Here is a 21154-nt window from a genome sequence, read left to right on the forward strand (position 1 = left end):
AGGGCGGGCACTGGGAGATGCTGCCACTGGAACTGGCACTGAACCACCAACAGCTGCTACAGGGACTGAAAAAACCCCCCACGAAACCAGCACCGCCCCGCTCAGCCTCCATAACTATCAGCCTCCATAACAATCAGCCTCCATAACTATCAGCCTCCATACCAAACCCACGGCTGCAGAGGATCCCTGCCCCAGCGGCTGCTCCCATTGTCAGGGGCACTATTTGCATTAAAGCTCACAGCGCACAAAAGGTGAAAGCCGCGCTCTTATCGCAGCCTGCACCACGTCAACGCTGAATCACTTCAGATGAAACGCCCACGCAGCCGCAGTTACTAATGACCCCGTTCGGACACGCTGCGTTAAAATGAAGCCTTCCACACTGACACAGCAGCTCCACGTGCCCCGTCCCGCGGCTCCGCTCCTTCTCACGGCATCACTTCGTGGTTTTCGCCGTGAGATTCACGGGGTCGTTACGTGTGAAGCGTCACGGCACCGGGATGTCGGAGGGAATCGGAGGGTCACGGAACGGCCCGGGCTGAGAAGGACCAACCCCGCGCTGTGTGCAGGCACCGGCGACCGAGCAGCCGGTCGGGCCGCACGCAGCCCCAACCCCAACCCCAACCCCAGCCCTAACCCTAACTCTAACCCCAACCCCAACCCCAGCCCAGCCCTAATCACACCGCAGCGATGCGGGCAGTGTCCGCGCTCCGTGTGCTCGCGCTGCTCCGCGTCCTGCGGGATCCGGGGGGGGGAAGGAGCGCGGGGCGGGCTCGGAGCGGGACCCCGGTGCTGCCGGCAGCTCGGGGCTGCGGCCCGGCGGGGGCTGCGGGACGCTGCAGAAACCGGGCCCGCACCGAGCGGCGGCGCTGACCCCATCGGCGCTGCCCGGAACGCGGGGCCCGGCGCTGCTCCCCTCGGCCTGCCGGCCTCCCCCCCCCCCTTTCTCTCCTCCCCCCCCGGTGCTGTCGGCCCCGGCTCCGTGTCCCCGTTCCCGTTCCCGTTCCCGTTCCCGTTCCGTTCCCGTCCCGCCGTTGGCAGCAGGGGGCGCCACGCCGCGCGCCGCCATTTCCCTCCGCTCACCTGCGGCCTCCGAGCGCACCCTGCGCCGCCGACGCCGCAGCAGCCAATCGCGACGCGCTGACGGCCGGCGCCAGCCAATGGGAGCGCGGAGGCGGGACGGCCGGGAGCGGCGCGGCGGCACCTGGCGGCGGCGGGCGGCGCTGCGGGCACGTGGGGGAGAGAGCGGCGGCCTCCGCGTTACCACGGCAACCGGCACCGGGACCGGCCGAGACGGCGGGACGAGGGACCCGGCCCGGGGCAGCCGGTCCCGGCACAAAGGGATCGCGGCGATGGGCAGCGCGGGGCCGCAGCTCAGTTCGGGGCCGCAGTTCGGGGCCGAGCGCTCTGTGTGCTCGGACCCGCCGCCCCGTCCCGGCCGGTCTCGTCGTGCGGGAGCGGCATCGCGGCTGGTCGGCGGGGATGGCCGCCCTTCTCAGCCCGCCCGGCCCCGCGCCGCGGTGCACAGTCAGTCGGTCGGTCATCCCGGTACAGCCGGTCATCCATCCATCCATCCCGGTACAGCCGGTCATCCATCCGTCCATCCCGGTACAGCCGGTCATCCATCCATCCATCCCGGTACAGTCACAGTCTCATCCCGGGCCGTTCTCCCGCCGCTCCCTCCCGCAGGTGCGCGGACTTTGCCCGGGCCGCTCCCTCGCTCTGCGCCCCGCCCGCCTCAAGTCCCCGCGGGGCCGGGATCCCCCTGTGCCCGCTCTGCCCTGTGCCCTGTGCCCGCTGTGCCCGCTGTGCCCTCCGCCCGCCGCCCGGTGTCCGGTCCGGTCCGGTCCGTTCGGTCTCGCCCCCCCGGCGCTGTCCGACGTTCGGTGCTGAAGGCGACGGCGGCCCCGTGGCGGGGCGGGGCGGCCCGAGCAGGTGGCGATGCCCCTCCGCCCCTCCGCCCCCCCCGCCCCGCTCCGCCGCTCCCCGCCCCCCGCGCTCCCTCCCGCCGTTCCCGTTCCCATTCCCATCACGTCTCCGCCGGCCGTGGCCGCGCTCGCTCCCCGCTCCGCGATGGCCAGCACCTTCGCCCGCGCTCTCTCCGCCCGCCGCTCCGCCGGGCTCCTGGCCATGGTGGGCGCCGGTTCGCTCGCCGCCGGTTTTCTGCTCGCCCGGGACACGGTCAGCGCCGGCGAGCGGCAGCGACGGCGCTACCCGCCCAGGTACCGGGAGCGGGCGGCGGGGGCGCACGTGCGGGGGCGGCGGCGGCGGGCAGGGGCAGCTTCACGCGGCACCGGGGGAGGGGGCGCGGGGCTCCCGCAGCTCCGCGAGGCGTCCTGAGCCCCGGGGCGGCGGTGACCGGGATCGCGGTCAGCGCCCAGCTCGGAGCCGCGCCCCGCTGGGGGGAACCGGCTCCTCCGGCGGGACCAAAACCTCCCGCCTGGGGCGGCCGGGGAAGGGCGCGGCGCGGCCCCGTCGCGGTTGCGGGATCCGCCGTCCCCGATTCCAAGGACACCGCCGCGCCGGGGCGCGGGGCTCGCCGGACCGGGTCCGTTCCTACCTCGGGGCAGAGCCGAGACGGCCCCGGCCCGCGGGGCGGTACCGACACCGCCGCGCCGCTCCCGGGTCGGGAACGGGGGGCCCGGGGCCGGCCGAGCTGGGGCAAAGCGCCGCTCCGGGGCTGCGGAAGGGTCCTGCAGAGGGCCGTGACCGGCCGATGCGGGGCGGGAGTGGGGGGCACCGGGATTCGGTCTGTCGGGGGCGGCACCGCGAGGATGCCGGGCACGGACGCAGCCCGAGCTCAGCGCGGTCGTTAGAGGAGCGGGGGGCTTCCCGCAGGGCCCTGCCCTCGCAGCTCGGGGCGGAGGGAGAACCGGGTCCGCCGCTGCGGCGCGGCCATTCGTGCTGCGCCGGCGGTTTCAAGCAGGGATGAGCTCGGAGGTGCCCGCCTGGCTCACGGGTGGGAGCCTCCCGGGGGTACGCGGCTCCTCCTGGGGGGACACGGCTCCGTGGGAGCCGCTGGTCGCGTCAGAACCGCGCAGCGGTGCCGGGGCTGCAGCTCCAGCGCCGAAGCTCCACGTCGCGCCCTTCGTACCGCTCCTCGGCAGGGGCTGCGGCTGGGAGCTGAGCGGCACAGCCCGGCGACGGTCGGGGAGCGGGGAGCGAGCGCCTCGTCCCGCTGCCGGCGGTGATGGCGCGGGGGAAGGTGCGGAACGGAGGAAGCAAAGCGCTGCTGCTCCAAACACGCGCGGCCGCTGCGATCCTGCAGCAAACAGCGCGCCGAGCTGCTCTGCATTGCGGGCTGAGCGCTGCTCGTGCAGAGCGCCTCGCCGAGAGCCAGCGCCTGGCTGGGCCGTGGAAACGGAATGGAAACGGAATGGAAACGGAATGGAAACGGAATGGAAACGGAATGGAAACGGAGTGAACGACAACGGCCGCGTGGTGCTGTCTGTTCTCCCTGCAGCGCCGCTTTGAGAACCTTCTGAACGGCCTCAGGGCCGCAGACATCGGGTCTGCGTCGGGTGGGGATGCTGAAGGACGCGTGCTGGCCTGGCGAGACCTGCGGGGTGGGGGGCGGCCCGGAGTCTGGGTGCGGGAGGGACCCCGCGGCTGTGGAAGCCGTGGTTGGTGCCGCCGGCTGCTAGATCGGTTCTGACAGCGGCGGGAGGTGCAACAGCGCGGGCAGACCCACAACAGCACATGCTGAGCACTGAGCAGTCTCCTCCCAGTACAGCACCCCTGGGCACAGAGTCCTGCAAGCAGCCCTGTCCTGAACACAGGGGGCCACGGTGCTGCACTGGCAGCCAGGTGCCTCCTCCCTGCTGCACCGCCCTGGAACGTGTCCATCTCTGCTGGAAAGGCTCGTGGCCTCCAGGGCTGGGGATCCTACTGGGAATGCACCTGCAACTCAGCATCGGGCGCTGGGAGCAAAACAGCATGAAGGGATCACGGTTCTACAGCTGGGTTTGGGTAACAAAACCAAGGGGACAGCAACCCTAAAAGTTCAAGTGTGGTGCCGCCTTCCTGCTTGTGGCAGAGGAAACCTGCACTGCCAGGCAAGCGCAGCGTTCCCTTGGCTCCCTGTGCAGCTCCGCTCAGGCTCTGCTGGGAATGAGCACAGCACCAAGCATAGCACTGTCATCCCCTTTGATGTTCTGCTTATCCTGACCCCGTGCAGCTTAGTTGGGGTGCTCTGGAAAGGCTGAAAAGAGATTGCCCAAATCTTCTGGCTGCGATTTAGGGCTGTTCTGGGGAAAGGTCTGCTCAGGACAGAGCTAAATCAGCACCGCAGCAGGCACAGATCCTGGAGCTTTAACGTCTCTGAACCCTTTGCAGTGGGGGTAAGGACTGCTTATAGCAGACAGCATACTTAAACCTAATACAGCTTCCTTCTGGCTGCAAGCAAGCCTGCTCGCCTTAGCAGCCTTTGCTGGCTCTGAATGCAGTCTGCTGGCAGCAGGGTGGGAAGCAGAGTGAGCTGCAGTCCTGGCACACTGAGCAGTGCTGGGGGCAGGGAAGGGACACGTCCAAGTGTCCCTTTCTGAGCAACAAATGCTTTTCATGAGAGTGTCTCGCACCGGGGTGACATGGGTCCGCATCCAGCCAATGGCAGGAGCAACAAAGGAGGCTGAGCAGGCTGCATCCCACATGCAACAAGGCATTCTTTGAGCCAGAGCAACTCAAACAGCAGAGAGATGTGCGTAGGACGGGGAGCAGCCTCAGCCCAGCCTGGGACTGGCTCTGCCTGGAGCAAACACCTCCATGTAAGGGGACAGGCTGGAGCCAGTGCTTCCCCACGCAGAGCGGCACCACGAGCCCAGCCTCCTTTTCTTTCTGCAAACTCCAGAAGCCACAAGCAGCAGCCAAGCCATAGGCACAGTGCCAGTGTGCACTCCTGGACTGCAGACTCAGGGCTGGGGACAGGGGCTGCTCTGCACAGCAGCACGGGGCCAGGTGCTGGCAGCCAAACTCAGGCCAGACTCAGGCACCTGGCAGATGCCAAAGCTCAGAGGTGGTCTGCACCTGACACTTCTGCTCCCTGCTGAGCTGCCCGTGCCTCCCTGAGGAAGAGGGGCCATATATCCCTGGCCACGTTCCAGTCCACCTGACCTGGGGAGGGCTGCTCCTGTCCCACTCTAGACAATGGCACTTCCAGGGGGAGGGTTTTGGCCAAGGAGAGTGCGGTTGGGTCCTGCTCCGCCAGTTCCCCTGTGAGCACAGGACAAGCACAAAGCCCAGCTAAAGTGGGAATGAGGTCAGGAGACGGCCTCCTGCTAAGCTGATTAGAGGAAAGCATCCCCCTAATACAATAAACTGTGCCAGAGAAGTGCGGTTCCCACCAGCTGCAGATCAGGGTCAGCCCATTTCCTGCCCCACAGCGTCCGGGCTGCGTGGGGTCAGAGCCCCCAGGGCTGTGTGCAGACACACAGACCCAAGCACTGGGAGCAGAGGCACAGCAGGAGCAGCTGTGCTGAGCAGAGCAAACCCCGCACAGCCCAGAGCTGGCCGCCCTGTGCCCAGGCACTACATGGGGCCGTGGCTGACGTGGCTGCCTGCCACGAAGCACTCCCAGCACCAAGCCCTGGTACACAGGTGATAAGGAGCTGCACCCTGTGCACCAGCCAGACTTGCTCATGGACTCTTGTCCTCATGGCAGCCATCAGCTTGGGCTGCTCTCTGCTCCCATGCAATGCCAGCAGCTGTCTCTCTCCACCCACCCTGCTACGGTGGTCTCCATAGGACAGAGGCATCACTGGGACCTGGGGTGGATGACAGCTGATGGCCACTCAGCAGCACCCACTGCCCTTACTCCCACACCCCGGGGAGACAAGAGGGGGAAAATGCCAGGAAAAGACGTTTGTAGGTGTTGCACTCACCCATAAGGTATGGGAAGGAATGACTGGACTCACAATTTGCTCCTTAACAGCACAATGAGATAAAGAGCAGCTCAATGGAAGGGGAAAAAAAAAAAGAACAAAGGTCATGCAGAAGTAAAAGGAGAAAATAATGTGTTCTTGATTTTCCATCAGCAAGCAATGCTCAGCCACTCCTTGGGAAGCAGGGCCTCAGGATACGCAGCAGTCACTTGGGCAGATGGACAATCCCATAACGAGAGCCCTTTCTTCTCCTGCCCAAAGCTTTTATTGCTGAATGCAATGTGTGCAGTATGGAATATGCCTCGGTCGTGTCAGGCCAGCTGCCCCAGGGATGTCCCCTCTCCCCACCTCCTGCCCATACCCAGGCTCTGCAGGACTGGGGAGGACTGTGGTGCTGTGCCAGTGCTGCTCAGCAGGAAACAGAACATTGGTGCTATATCAGGGCCATCATAGCTATGGGGGTAAGACACAGCACTGTGCGCTGCAGTGGGGAAATGAGCTCCAGCCCAGTCAGACTCAGCACAAAACTGCTGGACACGGAGGCTCATTTGGTGCCTCTTCCCACAGTGCTGAGTACCCTGACCTGCGGAAACACAACAACTGTATGGCCAGCAACCTGACGCCAGCCATCTACGCGCGGCTCTGCGACAAAGCCACCCCCAACGGCTGGACCTTGGACCAGTGCATCCAGACCGGTGTGGACAACCCGGGCCACCCTTTCATCAAGACAGTGGGCATGGTGGCTGGTGATGAGGAGACGTATGAGGTGAGACATGGCCGGGGCCCCGCCACGCTCCAGGCTCCATAGGGCACCTGCCACATCCCCCAAAGGCTCCTCGTGGCACTGGCTCTGAAGAGCTGCCCCATCCCGCGTCCCTCCAGGTGTTTGCTGAGCTGTTTGACCCCGTGATCCAGGAGCGGCACAATGGGTACAACCCCCGCACCATGAAGCACGTCACCGACCTGGATGCTTCCAAGGTGGGCACGGTGCTGCACGCTCTGGCCTTGGGGACAGTGATGCTCAGTGCCAGCTCTGCTCGCCAACGTCCCACGTTTGTTCTAGATTAAGTTTGGCCACTTCGATGAGCGCTACGTGCTCTCGTCCCGGGTCCGGACCGGGCGCAGCATCCGTGGGCTGAGCCTTCCCCCCGCCTGCACCCGCGCCGAGCGGCGGGAGGTGGAGAAGGTGACGGTGGAGGCTCTGAATGGCCTCACCGGGGACCTGTCGGGCCGCTACTACCGCCTCAGCGAGATGACAGAGAAGGAGCAGCAGCAGCTCATTGACGTGAGTCGGGCAGCCCCGGCAGGACCCCGTCCCGACAACGTCTCCTACCGCGTCTCCCTTCCCAGCCCAAGCCCTGCAGCACCGGGGCACTGTCCCCAGGGCGGTTGCCCCACGCTGCAGGGGCTGCTTATGGCCCCGCTCATAAGAAGTTGGGGTTGAATGAGGCCCCAGCAGCTCGTGGGGCGCCCTGGCTCCCTCCCTGTGTCCCTCCACGTGCCCAGGGAAAGGCGAGTGCGTGGCACACGGCTGCTGCCCCGCTGGCATTGCGAGGGCTGCACAGGGACAGCCGGTAACGTTCACCCCCGGTGTGGTGCTCGGGGACCAGAGGGACGGCGCCCCGGTATCCGCCACGTGCCCCGCTGACACGCTGTGTCCCTGCAGGACCACTTCCTCTTTGACAAGCCGGTGTCCCCGCTCCTGACGGCAGCAGGAATGGCCCGGGACTGGCCCGACGCCCGAGGCATCTGGTGAGGACCTGCCTGGCGCTGGGCCACCAAAAGGGCAGCAGGAGGAGGGCGCTGCTGCTCCGTTCTGCCCCACTGAGCCCGGTGCCATCCCCAGCTCCGTGCCCACAGCTGTGTTCTCCCTGCCCACCCACAGCCTGGTTTCCTATCGCCGGCTGCAGCCCATGGAGCCGGCGGCAGCTGCTCCCTGCATAATCCGCAGTACCTTACATGGCAGCAGGCAGCTCTGCAGCCATCCCAGGCTCTGCTGCCAGCTCTGCCTGCTCTGCAGCACATCGTTCCCTCTGCTGACAAAAGCCTGTGCCTGCTGGCTGCTTCCCAGACAATGCCCAGCACTGCACCCCCTCTGCACACTGTACCCACCCCCGAACTTACATCTGCTTCTCCCTCCTGCTCGCAGCACACCTACACACACCCACACACTGCAGAGCAGCCGCCAGGCTGTGCTCGCCCATCACCCTCAGGGTGCAGTGCCTTTACAGCAGGGGGGTGGGCACTGCTGTTGCTGGCAGCGTGGGCACAGGACTCTGCCAGCCCCCGCACAGCCGAGCACTGCCCTGTCCCAGGCACAACAACGAGAAAACCTTCCTGATCTGGATCAACGAGGAGGACCACACGCGCGTCATCTCCATGGAGAAGGGTGGTAACATGAAGCGCGTCTTTGAGCGGTTCTGCCGGGGCCTGAAGGAGGTGAGCGACCTCAGTACAACCTCACCTACCTGCAGGTGGGGGCCCTGCAGGACGCGTGTCCCTCCCACTCTCGGGGCTGGGCAGCGCCACGCTGAGGGCTGGGCTGGGGGCTGAGCTGCTTCCTGTGCCTCTGACCCAGGTGGAGCGACTAATCCAGGAGCGAGGCTGGGAGTTCATGTGGAACGAGAGGCTGGGATACATCCTGACCTGCCCCTCCAACCTGGGCACCGGGCTGCGGGCAGGTGTCCACATCAAGCTGCCGCTGCTCAGCAAGGTAATGACTGTAGACGGTGCTGGGGGAGCCAGGGCTGCAGGCACAGGGAGCCCAGCCCTGCTGAAATGAGAGCGCTGCGTGGCACAGACCTGGGTGCTGCCCAGGGTCACACAGGGGAGCAGAACAGCACATGCTGCCCGCACTGCAGCAGCAGAGGCCAGGTACACATGATGAGTGGGATGTACCTAAGGACGGGCTCCCTGTCAGGGCTGCAGATGGGGTGCTGCGTGGCGTGGGAGGGCAGCCCCGGGAGATGTCATTTGTGGCTGATGGTCGTGCTGATCACTGACACCTTCTCTGGCCACCAGGACAGTCGCTTTCCCAAGATCCTGGAGAACCTGCGGCTACAGAAGCGTGGGACCGGTGGCGTGGACACAGCAGCCACCGGCAACGTCTTTGACATCTCCAACCTGGACCGGCTGGGGAAATCAGAGGTGCGAGAGGGGCAGAGCACCATGCTCCGTGGGTACAGTAGGTGCCCTTCATGCAGCAGCTGCTGGCACGGCTCGGGAGGGTGGCTGGGGCCAGGGCTGCCTCGAGTCAGAACTTTGTGCTCCTGGTGCAGGTGGAACTGGTGCAGCTGGTGATAGACGGTGTGAACTACCTGATCGACTGCGAGCGGCGGCTGGAGAAGGGTCAGGACATTCGCATCCCCTCCCCAGTGCCTCAGTTCCGGCACTGAGCAACACCAAGGCAGCGCCAGCCCTGCAGGACCCGGCTTCCCCTGTAGCTTATGCCATCACTGCGCCCAGCATGTCGCTGTGCTGTTATGCACAGAGCCAGGCCAGACCCCATAAACATGTGCTGCTGTAGCCTTGGTTCTCTCTGCTCCTTACCCCACTCGGCCCTGTGCCCGCAGAGAGGCACACAGACAGGCCTTGGTGTCCTTGAGCAGCTCTCCCTGGATTTCTCCAGGCCGCTGCTCCCATGGGAGAACGGGCCCGAGGAGTCCCAGGGGCTGCATGCGGCCGGGGGACGGGAAGCCTGGGGGCAGGTGGCAGCAGGATGCCTGGAACTGCTGGGACGGGAGGGGCTTGGGAAAGAGTCCCTGCCATTGCTGCGGGACGAAGGGAGCAGGGCTGGGTTCCCATCACGGGTTTGCTGGGGGGTGCTCACAGCAAGACACGGGCAGGCAGAAGAGAGCCAAGGTGGGGCCTGGCTCTGTCTGTTTCTGTCTGCAGGAAAGAAAGCGCCATCAGAGCAGAGCGTGCCAGCCTGGTGCTCCTTGGGAAGGGCTTGTGTCCCCACTGCTGCTGGGAGCCCTTCACAGCGCTCATACACACACGTACCCACACACACACGTACAGCTCAGCACAGCGCTACCGATTCGAGGCCTGGGTTCGGGCAGGCGGCAGCACAAAGGAGCTGCTGCTGGGCACGGCCCGAGGAGCAGCACGAGCCGAGCTGCGGGGCCGGACCCGGCCGTTCCCTTCGTCGCCGCCGGCAAGAGCCGGGATCGGGCGCTACCCCTCGCGAACCTGCGAGGTGTGACCCGGCGAGCAGCCGAGCTCCCGCCGGTCCCGGTCCCGGTCCCGTCCCTCGGCCGCCCGCAGCCGTCCCGGCACCACCAGCAGGCGGCTCCCGGTCCCGCAGCCCCGGCCCTTCCAGCTCCGGGTCCGAGGCGGCCGCAGCCCAGCGGGGCGTTGTGCCCGGAACAGCCCCGAGGGGCCGCGCCCCGACAGACGCACCGCGCGGTCCGACACCCCACGAGCCGCGGCGGCTCCCACGCCCCGCGCAGCAGACACCGCTCAGCGCGGCGACACTTCCCCACGCGGTCGGGGCCCGGCGCGGAGCAGCCGCTCGGTGCGCAGCGGGTCCCGGCTCAGCCCCGGGCAGCCCCACCGGGCGGGCAGCTCGGACCCCGCCCGCCGCTACCGGGGAGCCCCGCAGCGCCCTCTGCCGGCCGCGGGGCGGCGCGTGGGTCCCGCAGTCACGGTGTGACGGCGGCGGAAGCTGCGGCAGGCGCCGTTTGTCTGAGCGGTGGGTGGAGGAACGCGGCGTCCCGTCCAGGAGCCCGGTGCTGCCGGGGCGGAGCGGCGCCCCTCGAGGGGCCTGGGGTGACGGGGCGGACGGTGGCTGAGTGTGGCCCAGCATCCACCGGTGATGGCCGCCAATGTGTCCTGCAAGAGGAACGGCCCAGTCATCGGCGTCCAGAGCGTAGCGTGGGTTCCGCTGATGATCTTGTTTATAGGGGGAATCTTCCAGATACCCTGCAGCAGTAGAAGCCTCATATCCAGGCTGAAGAGAGTAAAGGCAGCCTGCAGAGCGCGGGGAGAGCTGCTGCGAGGAGAAAATGGCTCCGCCGTGTGAGGAGTCTGTGGCAGCTGCTCAGACCAGCTGTCAGCTGGGTTCCTCCCTGCGGGTCACAGGGTGGGTACGGGACGGTTCCTGACCCAGAGAAACAAACGGTGAGACAGATGCTGGCGCTGACTGTCCCCCCGAGCCCAGCAGAGATACCGGACTGGCTGTGGCAGGAGGCAGGGAGTGGGGCTGAGACATGGGGGCAAAGGCTCGTGTTTGTGGCACCGGGTCCTGAAAAGGATGAGATGGGGCACATCGGGAACCAGGACTGGAGGCTGCCGCTCCGTGCTGGCTGCAGGGTGGGTGGCTACAGACAAGAACTAGAACTTCACTAGTGCTGGTACTCACAGGCGTGTTCTGCAGACATACTGCAAATGGCAGAGCCCCAGGTACTGCAGAGCGCTGTGCTGTGCCGTGAGGAGTCAGAGCTCTGCACGGGGAGAGCCCGGCACGGGGCAGCACAGCACAGCAGGAAGGGGCTGCGTGTGCTCACAGTTGGGTGAGCAGGTAGAACAGGCCGTGCTGAACATAGAGCCTGAGATCTGTCACTGGGATAAAGCACAGGATGCCGAGTACCTGCCTGCAAACGTCCACGGTCAGATGCACGTGGGTGACACTCCAGGAGCAGCAGGTGCTGCGGGCACACGGCTCCGCTGAGCTCAGGTTTCAGGACGAGCTCGGAGCTCATCTCAGTGCTGCTCCACCGAGCTGTTCTGCTGCTGCACCGAGCTGTGCTGCTGCACCGAGCTGTGCTGCTGCACCGAGCTGTGCTGCTGCTGCACCGAGCTGTGCTGCTGCACCGAGCTGTGCTGCTGTACCGAGCTGTGCTGCTGCTGCACCGAGCTGTGCTGCTGCTGCACCGAGCTGTGCTGCTGCACCGAGCTGTGCTGCTGCTGCACCGAGCTGTGCTGCTGCTGCACCGAGCTGTGCTGCTGTACCGAGCTGTGCTGCTGCACCGAGCTGTGCTGCTGCACCGAGCTGTGCTGCTGCTGCACCGAGCTGTGCTGCTGCCAAGAGCTGCAAAAGCTGCGAGTGTCACCAGCTGCAGGTGCAGGGCAAAGGGCAAAGGGCAGAAAGAAGGAAGCGTTGGGGGTTCGTGGGGTGCTGGGCAGCAAAGCACAACCACTGCTGATGGCCCCACGGGTCAGTGCGCGGTGCTGCTACAGCGTGTGGAGATGGAGCCCCTGGAACGAGGGAGACCAGTGCGGGATGTGGAACGGGACAAACCCGCCCACTGCTCGCTGCTGCCCGCTGCCCATCCCCTATCCCCTATCCCCTATCCCCTATCCCCTATCCCCTATCCCATATCCCCTATCCCCTATCCCCTATCCCCTATCCCCTATCCCATATCCCCTATCCCATATCCCATATCCCCTATCCCATATCCCCTATCCCCTATCCCATATCCCCTATCCCATATCCCATATCCCCTATCCCATATCCCCTATCCCCTATCCCCTATCCCATATCCCATATCCCCTATCCCATATCCCCTATCCCCTATCCCCTATCCCCTATCCCCTATCCCATATCCCCTATCCCATATCCCATATCCCCTATCCCATATCCCCTATCCCCTATCCCATATCCCCTGTCCCCTATCCCATATCCCCTATCCCATATCCCCTATCCCCTATCCCATATTCCCTATCCCCTATCCCATATCCCATATCCCCCATCATCGCCCCGTTCCCGTCTCCCTCCCGCGTCCCGTCCCGCTCCGTGTCCCATCGTCCCTCGGGGGCGGGGCAGACTCTGCCGTTCCCCGCCCGCCCTGTTCGTCATCCCATTGGTCCCGGCTCTCGTGACGTAACGCGCGGCGCCCAATGGGGAGCTGCCACACGGCAGATCCGGCTGCGGAGGCGGGACTTCCGGCCTGCGGCCCCCGGCTCCTGTTCAGCCGCCGCCGCCGCCGAGGAGGGAGCGCAGCGCCGCGCGGTGCCGCCATGTCCGTGTCCGTGTCCCGGCCGCCTCCCGCCGCTCTGCTGCTGCTCCTCCCGTTTGTCGCTCTCTCCGCCGGCGCCTCCGACGTGGTGGAGCTCAGCGACGCCGATTTCGAGAGCGGCCTGGCCGAGCGCCCGGGGCTGGTGCTCGTGGAGTTCTTCGCGCCCTGGTGAGGGGCGGCCGGGCCGGGCCCGGGGGGCAGCGCGGGGCGGAACGGGGCGGAACGGGGCGTCATGGCGGAACTGAGCGGGGCGTCATGGCGGAACTGACCCCTCCTCCTCCTCCTGTTCCCCCCCAGGTGCGGGCACTGTAAGCGGCTGGCGCCGGAGTACGAGGCGGCCGCCACCAGATTGAAGGGGATCGTCCCGCTCGTGAAGGTGAGGGGGGGCGGCTCGGTGCAGCGGGCGGAGGGGCTGCATTAATGTTACTGCAGCCTCTGCCGGGCTGTGCGGGGCTCAGAGCCGGGGTGAGCTGCAGCTCCTTGAGGACTCAAGTATCTGGGTCCGGCCTCGTCCCGAGGGCTGCGGTTGCTGTGAGGCTGTAGATGGGCCGTGCCGCTGTCTGGGAGGGGGCTCTGATGGGGAGAGCCGACCCGCAGCTGGGCGGCCTCAATCCAAGAATTACCGTACGAAGTAGCTGTGGTATTTTACCTTGCCTTACACAGTAAGGAACTTTGCTGAAGAGCCACCTTTTCTACCTCAAAACTTGCATGATTTTGTTAAATAAGAGTCAGCTGCTTTCCTTATGGGAAGTTGGCGTGGATTCCTACAGACTTCTGTTTGCTTCAGCTGTTGCAGAAACCTTCGGTGTTGATAAGGTGCTAAGAGTGGTTGATTCCTGGGAATTCTCTCATCAACAAGAATCTGCCCTTACTAATATTCTTACGGGGAATGCATCTCAAAGTTGCAACTACTTACTTAGTTTCCCGTGCATTTCCTCAAATCTTTTCTATGCAACCACGCTGTTACATCTGTTACATTCTCTGCAGTATTGATTTCTCAGTGTCAGTCTGTACCACGTCACCTGTTTGGTTTCATGTTGGGCCTGGCTTCTGATTTCACAGATGTTTCTCAGATCTTTACATTTTATGTGGAAGGAACCCAGCCCTGGTTAAAAGCATGTGAGAGTTTCTAAGCCCTTCAGTCTTCCAGTTTATATGCGATAATGTGTGCAGTGGCAAAGCTGCTTTTGTTTGGGTTGTAAAGTCTCTGAGTAGCAATATTTCTTTTCTCTTAGGTTGACTGTACAGCAAATTCAAACACGTGTAACAAGTATGGAGTCAGTGGATATCCCACCCTGAAGATTTTTCGAGATGGGGAAGAGTCAGGAACCTATGATGGACCCAGGACAGCAGGTGAGAGCTTGTCAGCATCTGTCTGCATCTTGCTGAAATAGCACTAGAAGGGAGTCCCACACAGAACAGACTTTGTTTCAGGAGTGTGAAACGTATTGACAGGTACAAGTAATTATTCCCTTCATATGCACACCTTTGCCCTTCTCAGAACTCTTTCTGTTGGGAGAGTGCTGGGTGCTTAGTAGCACTTAAAACTCTCCCTTATAGGTAAAGTTTTCCAGATTATATTTAAAGCATAGTGTCCTTGATGGGTAGTACGTGAAAAATGCTTCAGGGGAGGATCTTATACCGTTAACTTACAAGTAACTAATCTCTGAACTCCTTTGGTTGCAGTGAGAAGGTGTTGTCTCCCTATCAGTTTTTCATGTAGTGAATCATTTTCCACAGTGTAGTGTTCTGTACCACATTAGCAACACGTGTGCAGCTCTTGGTATGAGAGCGTTGAAAAAAATAATTTTTAGCAGGGCAGTGCTATGAAAAACTGCATTTCTAAGATAGTTTTCAGTGCAATGAAGGTGAAGAAAAGGTGATGAGAAACTTCCAGTACGTACCATGTTTATTGTGTCACTGTTGGGCCATTTGGTTTGGGACCTGGTAGAAGAGTTGTCAGAAATAGGTTTTGTTTCAGGGAACTTGAAAAGTATCTTGTCGAGCTTTGGGTGGATCCCCTTAATTGTTTGACCTTTATTTTAAGATGGAATTGTCAGTCATCTCAAGAAACAGGCGGGACCTGCTTCAGTGGCTCTCAGTTCTGTGGCTGATTTTGAGAAATTCATCGGTGATAAAGATGCTTCTGTAGTTGGTGAGTAGAATCAGTGCGGAATTTAAATGAACGTACACTTGACTCTGGAAGACCTGTTGTGAATGTGCTGTGAAAAGAGGCAGTAACCTAAAGTGTAGTAAGGGAAGTTCCAGGTGGATGTCAGGGGAAAAAAGACTTTAATGTCAGGAAGGAAAAAACAGAAGCAAGTGATCAGAGATGTTTCAAGACTTTCAATCTTGGAGATCTTTCAAAACTCGTTTGGAAAAAGTTCTGAGCAACTTGACCTGACTTTGAAGCTGGCTCTGCTTTGAGGAGATTGGACTTGGTGACCTCTGGGGATTTAGTCCAACTTTTCTTCTCTCCTGTGGCTCTTTGACTGTTTGACGCCTTTCAGAGCTCCTGGAACTGTAGAGTCTTTTTTTTTTTTAAGCTTGTTGCTCTTTTGGCTGACTGACAAGAGGTAGCTTTGGATTTCTAGAAATCCTGCTATGATAGTATTTATCATCCCTTTATCCTCCAGTCATGGTTTGAGTGGTAATAGCAGCTTTCCTTTGTGCAGGTCAGGCATCACCATACAAATGAAATGGGCTGAGTAGTGATCAGCACTCCTGAACTTATTCCCGTTATGTACCATTGACTGTTGCTACCATTAATAGTGTCACGTGTGACAGCAAATGGAAATTGTAGTGCTCAGCAGATAGTTCTCTTTTAGCTGAACGACTGATTCTTGAGTAACTCGCTGCTGGTGGAAGAGAAGGAGTGCAAAAAGTGTTCCACTAGAAATGGGAGAAACTGTCAAAAACCAGGGTCTGTGATTCAGAAGACAGCTTTTGATGCACTGTAAAGACAAATGATGAGCTGCACAGTAACTGCTGCTAAGTTGGTTCGAGGTCACCATCTGTCTTTCTTCTGCAGGCTTCTTTAGAGATGCTTCCAGTGATGCTTATTCTGAATTCATGAAAGCTGCCAACAACTTAAGGGACAACTACCGTTTTGCACACACCAGTGAGGAGCAGCTGGTGCAGAAGTATGAGGAAGATGGAGAGTAAGTTCTTAAAGATATTTTTTTATGGCAATTGGAACAAAATAATTCCAGTCAATAACCTTCTGAGCATATAGTAAGGTATTGTTGTGTTCCCAGCTGTTACTGTGTGTGTGTAGGAGTGTTTGGGTATCATAGAACAGTTGCAGGACCTAGAGAATTAGTGTCCCCCTCCAGGTGGGAAGTGTCTCAATAGGTGTTTTGCCTTCCCATTGCTTATGCTCTTTCTAGTTTCTCATTGCTGGTGGCCATGGCTTGTCTGAATAATGAGAAACAGCGTGGCAAGTAGATCTGGTGTAGTAGCACTGCGGAGAGACTAGTCATCTTTGCTGTGTCTCTGGATGTTGAACGAGGGTGGTTAGTGGAGGCTAAAGTCTCATTGAGCTGCTGCCCTTTGAAAGCCTAGGAATGCTTTGAACTAATTGATGGTATCTGCTTCCTCTCAGGGGTGTAGTCCTATTCCGACCTTCCCGGCTGGCAAACAAGTTTGAGGACAGCACTGTCAAGTACACTGAAGACAAAGTCACCAGTGCAAAGATCAAGAAATTTATCCAGGAGAATATGTGAGTGATTTCTTGCTGGACAATGTGATAGTCTAGAGTCTGTCCCAAGTTGGGTTCCATCCTGCCAGAACATTTTCTCCACCAAGTGTAGCTGCCACTTCTGTATCCAAAAGGTCTGCCTTGCTTACACTGTTTCCTTTGGGCTATCTCCCTTCTTTCTGGAAATACTGTTGTGGCTGTTGACATCTGTTCTCTATATTCAAGCAACCAGGTTTCTGTTTAAAAGAAATACATACTTCTTGAGAAGTATGCAGTCTTAAACCTTAGGTCAGATGCATTAATTGAAATTGTGGCTGGGTGTGAATGGGCAAAATGTTTTTGTGTCATACTGGTTACTGATATTAAGCATTCTTGGGTGGGAATCAAGAACGTGCTGTATTGAGACCTTTCCTAGGATGTGATGGAATTCGAACAGTGAAGTTAAAGCTGCTAACCTCTGTCTCATTGGTAGCTTTGGTATCTGTCCGCATATGACTGAAGACAACAAAGACTTGATCCAAGGGAAGGACTTGCTGGTGGCATACTATGATGTGGACTATGAGAAAAATGCAAAGGGCTCAAACTACTGGCGCAACCGGTACGTAGTGGCTGAGTTAGTGTTATCTGCCTCTCTCACTCGATCCCTGTATTGGTGGTGTTCTGTAGTTCAACTTAAGAGTTTCTTCTGTCTGTATGGGATTTGTTCTCCCCCAGAAAAATCGCCACTGGGTTTCTAATCAAGAGTACTCTGCTGACTGCTGCCTGCTGAACTCAAGGTGCTTGTTTGAAGCCCCACCTACTTGCTTTCAGTTACCTAGTCCTTAGATTTTAAACTGAAATGTCTTTGGTAAAGTTATGTGATATTCTATTCTTTGTATTCCTCGGTGATCAAGCTGATAGGTTTAAGAAAAAAAAAAAAAAGCACATCTGATATTTGCTTAGACTGTATTCAAAATAAACAAGTTTGCTTTGCTTGTTAGCTCTCTTTCTACAGGACTTGCCTGTGTGGAATGCATCGATTCATACCACACCATTGAATTCCTTGTCTGGTGTGTTCCTCATGTGGAAGGTAGTGTTCCAAGGAATCACACTTTGTTGTTTTTTGTCTTTCTTTTTTTCCAGAGTTATGATGATTGCAAAGAAATTCTTGGATGCAGGTCACAAACTGTCATTTGCTGTTGCTAGCCGGAAAACTTTTGGCCATGAGCTGTCAGAATTTGGTCTAGACAACAGTGTGGGTGAAGCTCCTGTTGTTGCCATCAGAACAGCTAAAGGAGATAAATATGTCATGCAGGAAGAATTCTCGTAAGTTTTTGAATGTTAGCAGTGTTGCTTCTTGCTTCATAGACCTGGGTCTGGGAGTCTGACCCAGATAATTGTTCATTAGCTTGGAGGAAATAGGAAAGCTCGATCTTTCTGCTGGAAGAAATGACTTCTGGGTCAGAAAGATTCTTAGTTGTCCCGTGTGCTTTCTTGCCTTCTAGAGTGCTTCCAGTCTGTCCTGTCTTTAAAAATCTTCAGTTTAATTCTGTAACTTTGTGTAGTGTCTGCTTAGGAAATAATATTCAGTAAGGGGCGTGGATGGGAATATCTGTGCATTCCTTTAGAAGAGAAGAAATTTAAGGGTGCTCTCAAGGCCTAAAACCTAGAATGAAATGTGCACCCCGGCTCCTGCCAAAGCTTTAGAGGGGTCTGTTGTGCTTGTTCTGGGTTCTTCTAAGCTGGCCCCAGAGTGGTGCTCTCACAGATGCAGGTGGCATCTGTTGTGTGGGTGGAAGGAGGTTAAATCAGCCTTGAATGTTTTCATCTCTCATCCTGTATGTGTCACAGCGGCTATAAAATGTCACTTTGCTTTCAGCCGTGATGGAAAGGCTCTGGAGAGATTCTTGCATGATTACTTCGGTGGCAACTTGAAAAAGTACCTGAAATCGGAGCCTGTCCCTGAAAACAATGATGGCCCTGTGAAGGTGAGTGTTTTATCAGGGGAGGCAAAAGCTGCTGCTAGTGGGGAAAAAAAACCACTTCAGCAGCAGCTTCTAGTCGTATGGCAGCATATGCAAACAGCCCTTGCTCCAAGTGTACTTGTGGCACCTTGAGAAGCTTGTGCTGTGTTACAGAAAAATTATTAATTCCCTTTTATGCTGCACTTCGGAACTAAAGAAACCCAGCTCACAGTTTGGATTTCATACTTTTTTCTCAGCATAGTAACTCCTGCATGAGCTACTTGATACTCTCTGCAAGTGCAGGATCATTGAGATTTACAAGGATTTTGCTGTCTTGACTTGTGCCTCCCCCATGGGATGGCTTTGAAGCTGGTCACAGCTGCTCAGTTCCTGAAGTCTTACGTGGTCATCTCATCAGCTTAGGATAATGGCTTAATTCCTACTGCTTGTTCATCCCACTAGAATCTGCCCTGAAGGAAAGTATTCCCATGGCTTTATGTTCAGATGAAGGTCTTAGACAGGAGTGAAATGCACTGCTTATTTACGTGTGGGTTGGGATGAGCTCAGCAACTTGTTCTTTAGCCTGGAGCTTGCTGGGACTAAGAAATAAATTATTCTGCCTTTTTTCTGCAGTGTTACAGTGTCCAAAACTCGCTTGCAGGTGGTGCCAGTATCTTCTCATGGGCTTTTGCCTACTTGTTCATGATGCTGCAGCTTGGTGAAGAGCTGCGTGTTTGGACTGTTTGGTGCTCGCTGTGTAGATGCAGTGGGAGGCCAGGCTTTCTGGGGCATGACATGTCATGGTACTGCCTCACGGCTGAGTTAAAAACCCAAACTTTGTGCGATCAAACTCTTTTAGGTGGTGGTTGCTGAGAACTTTGACGAAATTGTTAATGCAGAAGACAAAGATGTCCTGATAGAGTTTTACGCACCCTGGTGTGGCCACTGCAAGAATCTGGAGCCCAAATACAAAGAGCTGGGAGAGAAGGTAAGTCAGAGTCTCTACTGCAAGTGTTTAGTGCTGCAAAGCTGTCATTTACAGTTCTGCATATTCCGTCTCTCCAATCTTTATAGTGTAATGGTATAACTGTGCCTCCCTGAGGACTTCAATGTTTGCCATCCCCTGTCAATGCAGAAATGCATTGGCGGGATCTGGAGTGTGGCAGTAACTGCTGGTTTTGCGGTGGCACATCAATATTACCTTATTTAGTGACTGTCCTCGGGTGGAAAAGTTCCTTTTTGGGTCTTTTCCCTCTGATGATAGTCTCGTAAGGACCATGCATGACACCATTATCCTTCTATCAGATTATGTTTAGAGTGGTGGTGCTATGGATTGGTTATTAATGTGCTCTTTCAACAGCTCAGTAAAGATCCCAATATTGTCATTGCCAAAATGGATGCTACAGCCAATGATGTGCCTTCGCCATATGAAGTCAGAGGGTAGGTACTGCTTCTGTTAGACCACTGTGTCAGTGGACACGACTTCAGGCTTTCGTCTCTGACCAGCATCTTCTATGGAAGATCTGAAAGGTTCCTGGGGAGAACGGGGGTATGGACAGGGGATTACATGCATCTGTTCTGCTCCTCTGGTGTCCTGGCCACACCTAAAAGCTTGTCTCACTGAACTCTTTCTCAAACTTCCTGTGATTCTGGTCTCAGTGGTGCAGAAATAACACTGGAATTGCTTTTCTGAAAGCTAGCAAATGTGACTGTAGTTGTGCTCAGCCAGCTGTGCAGATAAGACGAGGCTTTTGGATGCTGCACGTACTGGCTTAAGAGCTGGTTAAGCTTGTTGCCATGTGCAACTAGAGCAAGGTTGCAGGTTCTCTCGGAGATGGTCTGGAAGGACAGAGGCTGAATAAAGCAGCACATCCTGAGCTCAGACATCTGTTCTCTTTCCTTAGCTTCCCCACCATCTACTTTGCTCCAGCTGGCAAGAAGCAAAGTCCAAAGAAGTATGAGGTGAGTGTCACGCAACTCCTGGGGCTTTGTGGAGTGATGAGGTGGAATCCAGGTTTCCAAATAACGCTGGGTACCTGCTGGGAATGTTCTGCCGCGTGCTGCAGACCCACAGGAGAGAGTTCTGCTTGCAGTTGGTTTGGTCACCTGGATGGCACCTGAACCCTCTCCTAGCAAAGGCAAAGTCCACAGTGAGGACAGGCTGTGCCTCACTGCCTTGTGTATCCTGCAGGGTGGCAGAGAAGTGAGTGACTTCATCAGCTACTTGAAGCGGGAGGCAACCAACACTCCTGTGCTGCAGGAGGAAGATAAAGCCAAGAAATCCAAGAAGAAGGCAAAGGAGGATTTGTAAAGTACCTGCTCACCATGTTATCGGGATGGGCTCTGTGTGAATTGGGGAAGCACTGGGCAGACTGGGGCCAGTTCTGGATTGTGGAGAACCGGTGACTACGAGGGCTGAGGGGCTCCAGCTGCTGTGTCTAGTTCTGTTTAATTTCCTGCCGCCCCTCAGCTGCACTGTTGTGGGGCTCCCCAGGCTGGTTTGTTTTGTGCTTTGGGAGGGGGTGGGGTAGGGTTATTTTCTAATTTTTTTTTTGTACATTTGGAGAAGTGAAACAATAAAATGACCCCCTTAAACTTATGTGTCCCTGTCCTGGAGACTCATTAAATGTAACGTCAGGCTGCTGCTTTCTGAGCAACAAATTGTGAGTCTAGTTTCTC

At 58.1% G+C, this 21154-nt stretch overlaps 4 protein-coding genes across 24 annotated transcripts in view; 2 read left to right on the plus strand and 2 right to left on the minus strand.

The window, feature by feature from the left end:
• The window catches only part of PPIP5K1 (diphosphoinositol pentakisphosphate kinase 1), a 39784-nt gene extending 38583 nt beyond the window's left edge, over positions 1-1201 (minus strand). For 17 of the 19 annotated variants that reach the window (XR_014934222.1, XR_014934221.1, XR_014934220.1 and 14 more), the window contains exon 1: positions 1081-1201. The gene's annotated coding sequence lies outside the window, so the exon portion shown is untranslated. Of the gene's footprint in view, positions 1-384; positions 539-1080 lie in introns of those variants that run through there. The other 2 variants (XM_085515092.1, XM_015873241.3) reach the window with 1 other exon arrangement.
• A 257-nt stretch (positions 1202-1458) lies between these two features.
• CKMT1A (creatine kinase, mitochondrial 1A) lies at positions 1459-9398 on the plus strand. Of its 2 annotated transcripts, none has more exons than XM_032446960.2 (9): positions 1459-1532; positions 6441-6639; positions 6756-6851; positions 6937-7158; positions 7540-7625; positions 8189-8312; positions 8452-8586; positions 8895-9020; positions 9152-9398. In XM_032446960.2, exons 1-9 carry the CDS (start codon positions 1480-1482, stop codon positions 9266-9268), a joined length of 1158 nt encoding a protein of 385 aa, XP_032302851.2. In that variant the 5' UTR covers positions 1459-1479; the 3' UTR covers positions 9269-9398. The 2 variants fall into 2 exon arrangements, with proteins under 2 accessions (XP_032302851.2, XP_015728953.1); XM_015873467.3 differs by lacking the exon at positions 1459-1532 and adding an exon at positions 2020-2219.
• Positions 9399-9635: 237 nt separating this feature from the next.
• Positions 9636-10959, minus strand: LOC107318995 (uncharacterized). Of its 2 annotated transcripts, XM_085515113.1 has the most exons (3): positions 10796-10959; positions 9876-10706; positions 9636-9761 (listed from the first exon to the last, which is right to left on the minus strand). In XM_085515113.1, exons 1-2 carry the CDS (start codon positions 10815-10817, stop codon positions 9895-9897), a joined length of 834 nt encoding a protein of 277 aa, XP_085371239.1. In that variant the 5' UTR covers positions 10818-10959; the 3' UTR covers positions 9636-9761; positions 9876-9894. The 2 variants fall into 2 exon arrangements, with proteins under 2 accessions (XP_085371239.1, XP_015728955.2); XM_015873469.3 differs by having other exon boundaries at positions 9725-10706.
• A 1806-nt stretch (positions 10960-12765) lies between these two features.
• PDIA3 (protein disulfide isomerase family A member 3) lies at positions 12766-21074 on the plus strand. Its single transcript, XM_015873449.2, has 13 exons — positions 12766-13000; positions 13130-13208; positions 14068-14185; positions 14880-14987; positions 15864-15993; positions 16437-16553; positions 17005-17130; positions 17655-17837; positions 18391-18499; positions 19335-19463; positions 19836-19915; positions 20380-20437; positions 20667-21074. The coding sequence occupies exons 1-13, from the start codon at positions 12834-12836 to the stop codon at positions 20784-20786; spliced, it is 1524 nt and encodes a 507-aa protein (XP_015728935.1). The 5' UTR covers positions 12766-12833; the 3' UTR covers positions 20787-21074.
• Positions 21075-21154: the final 80 nt, after the last annotated feature.

The sequence above is a fragment of the Coturnix japonica genome, chromosome 14 (genome assembly GCF_054131305.1).
Source record: "Coturnix japonica strain WE chromosome 14, WE-NBRP24, whole genome shotgun sequence".
NCBI classification, from domain to species: domain Eukaryota; kingdom Metazoa; phylum Chordata; class Aves; order Galliformes; family Phasianidae; genus Coturnix; species Coturnix japonica.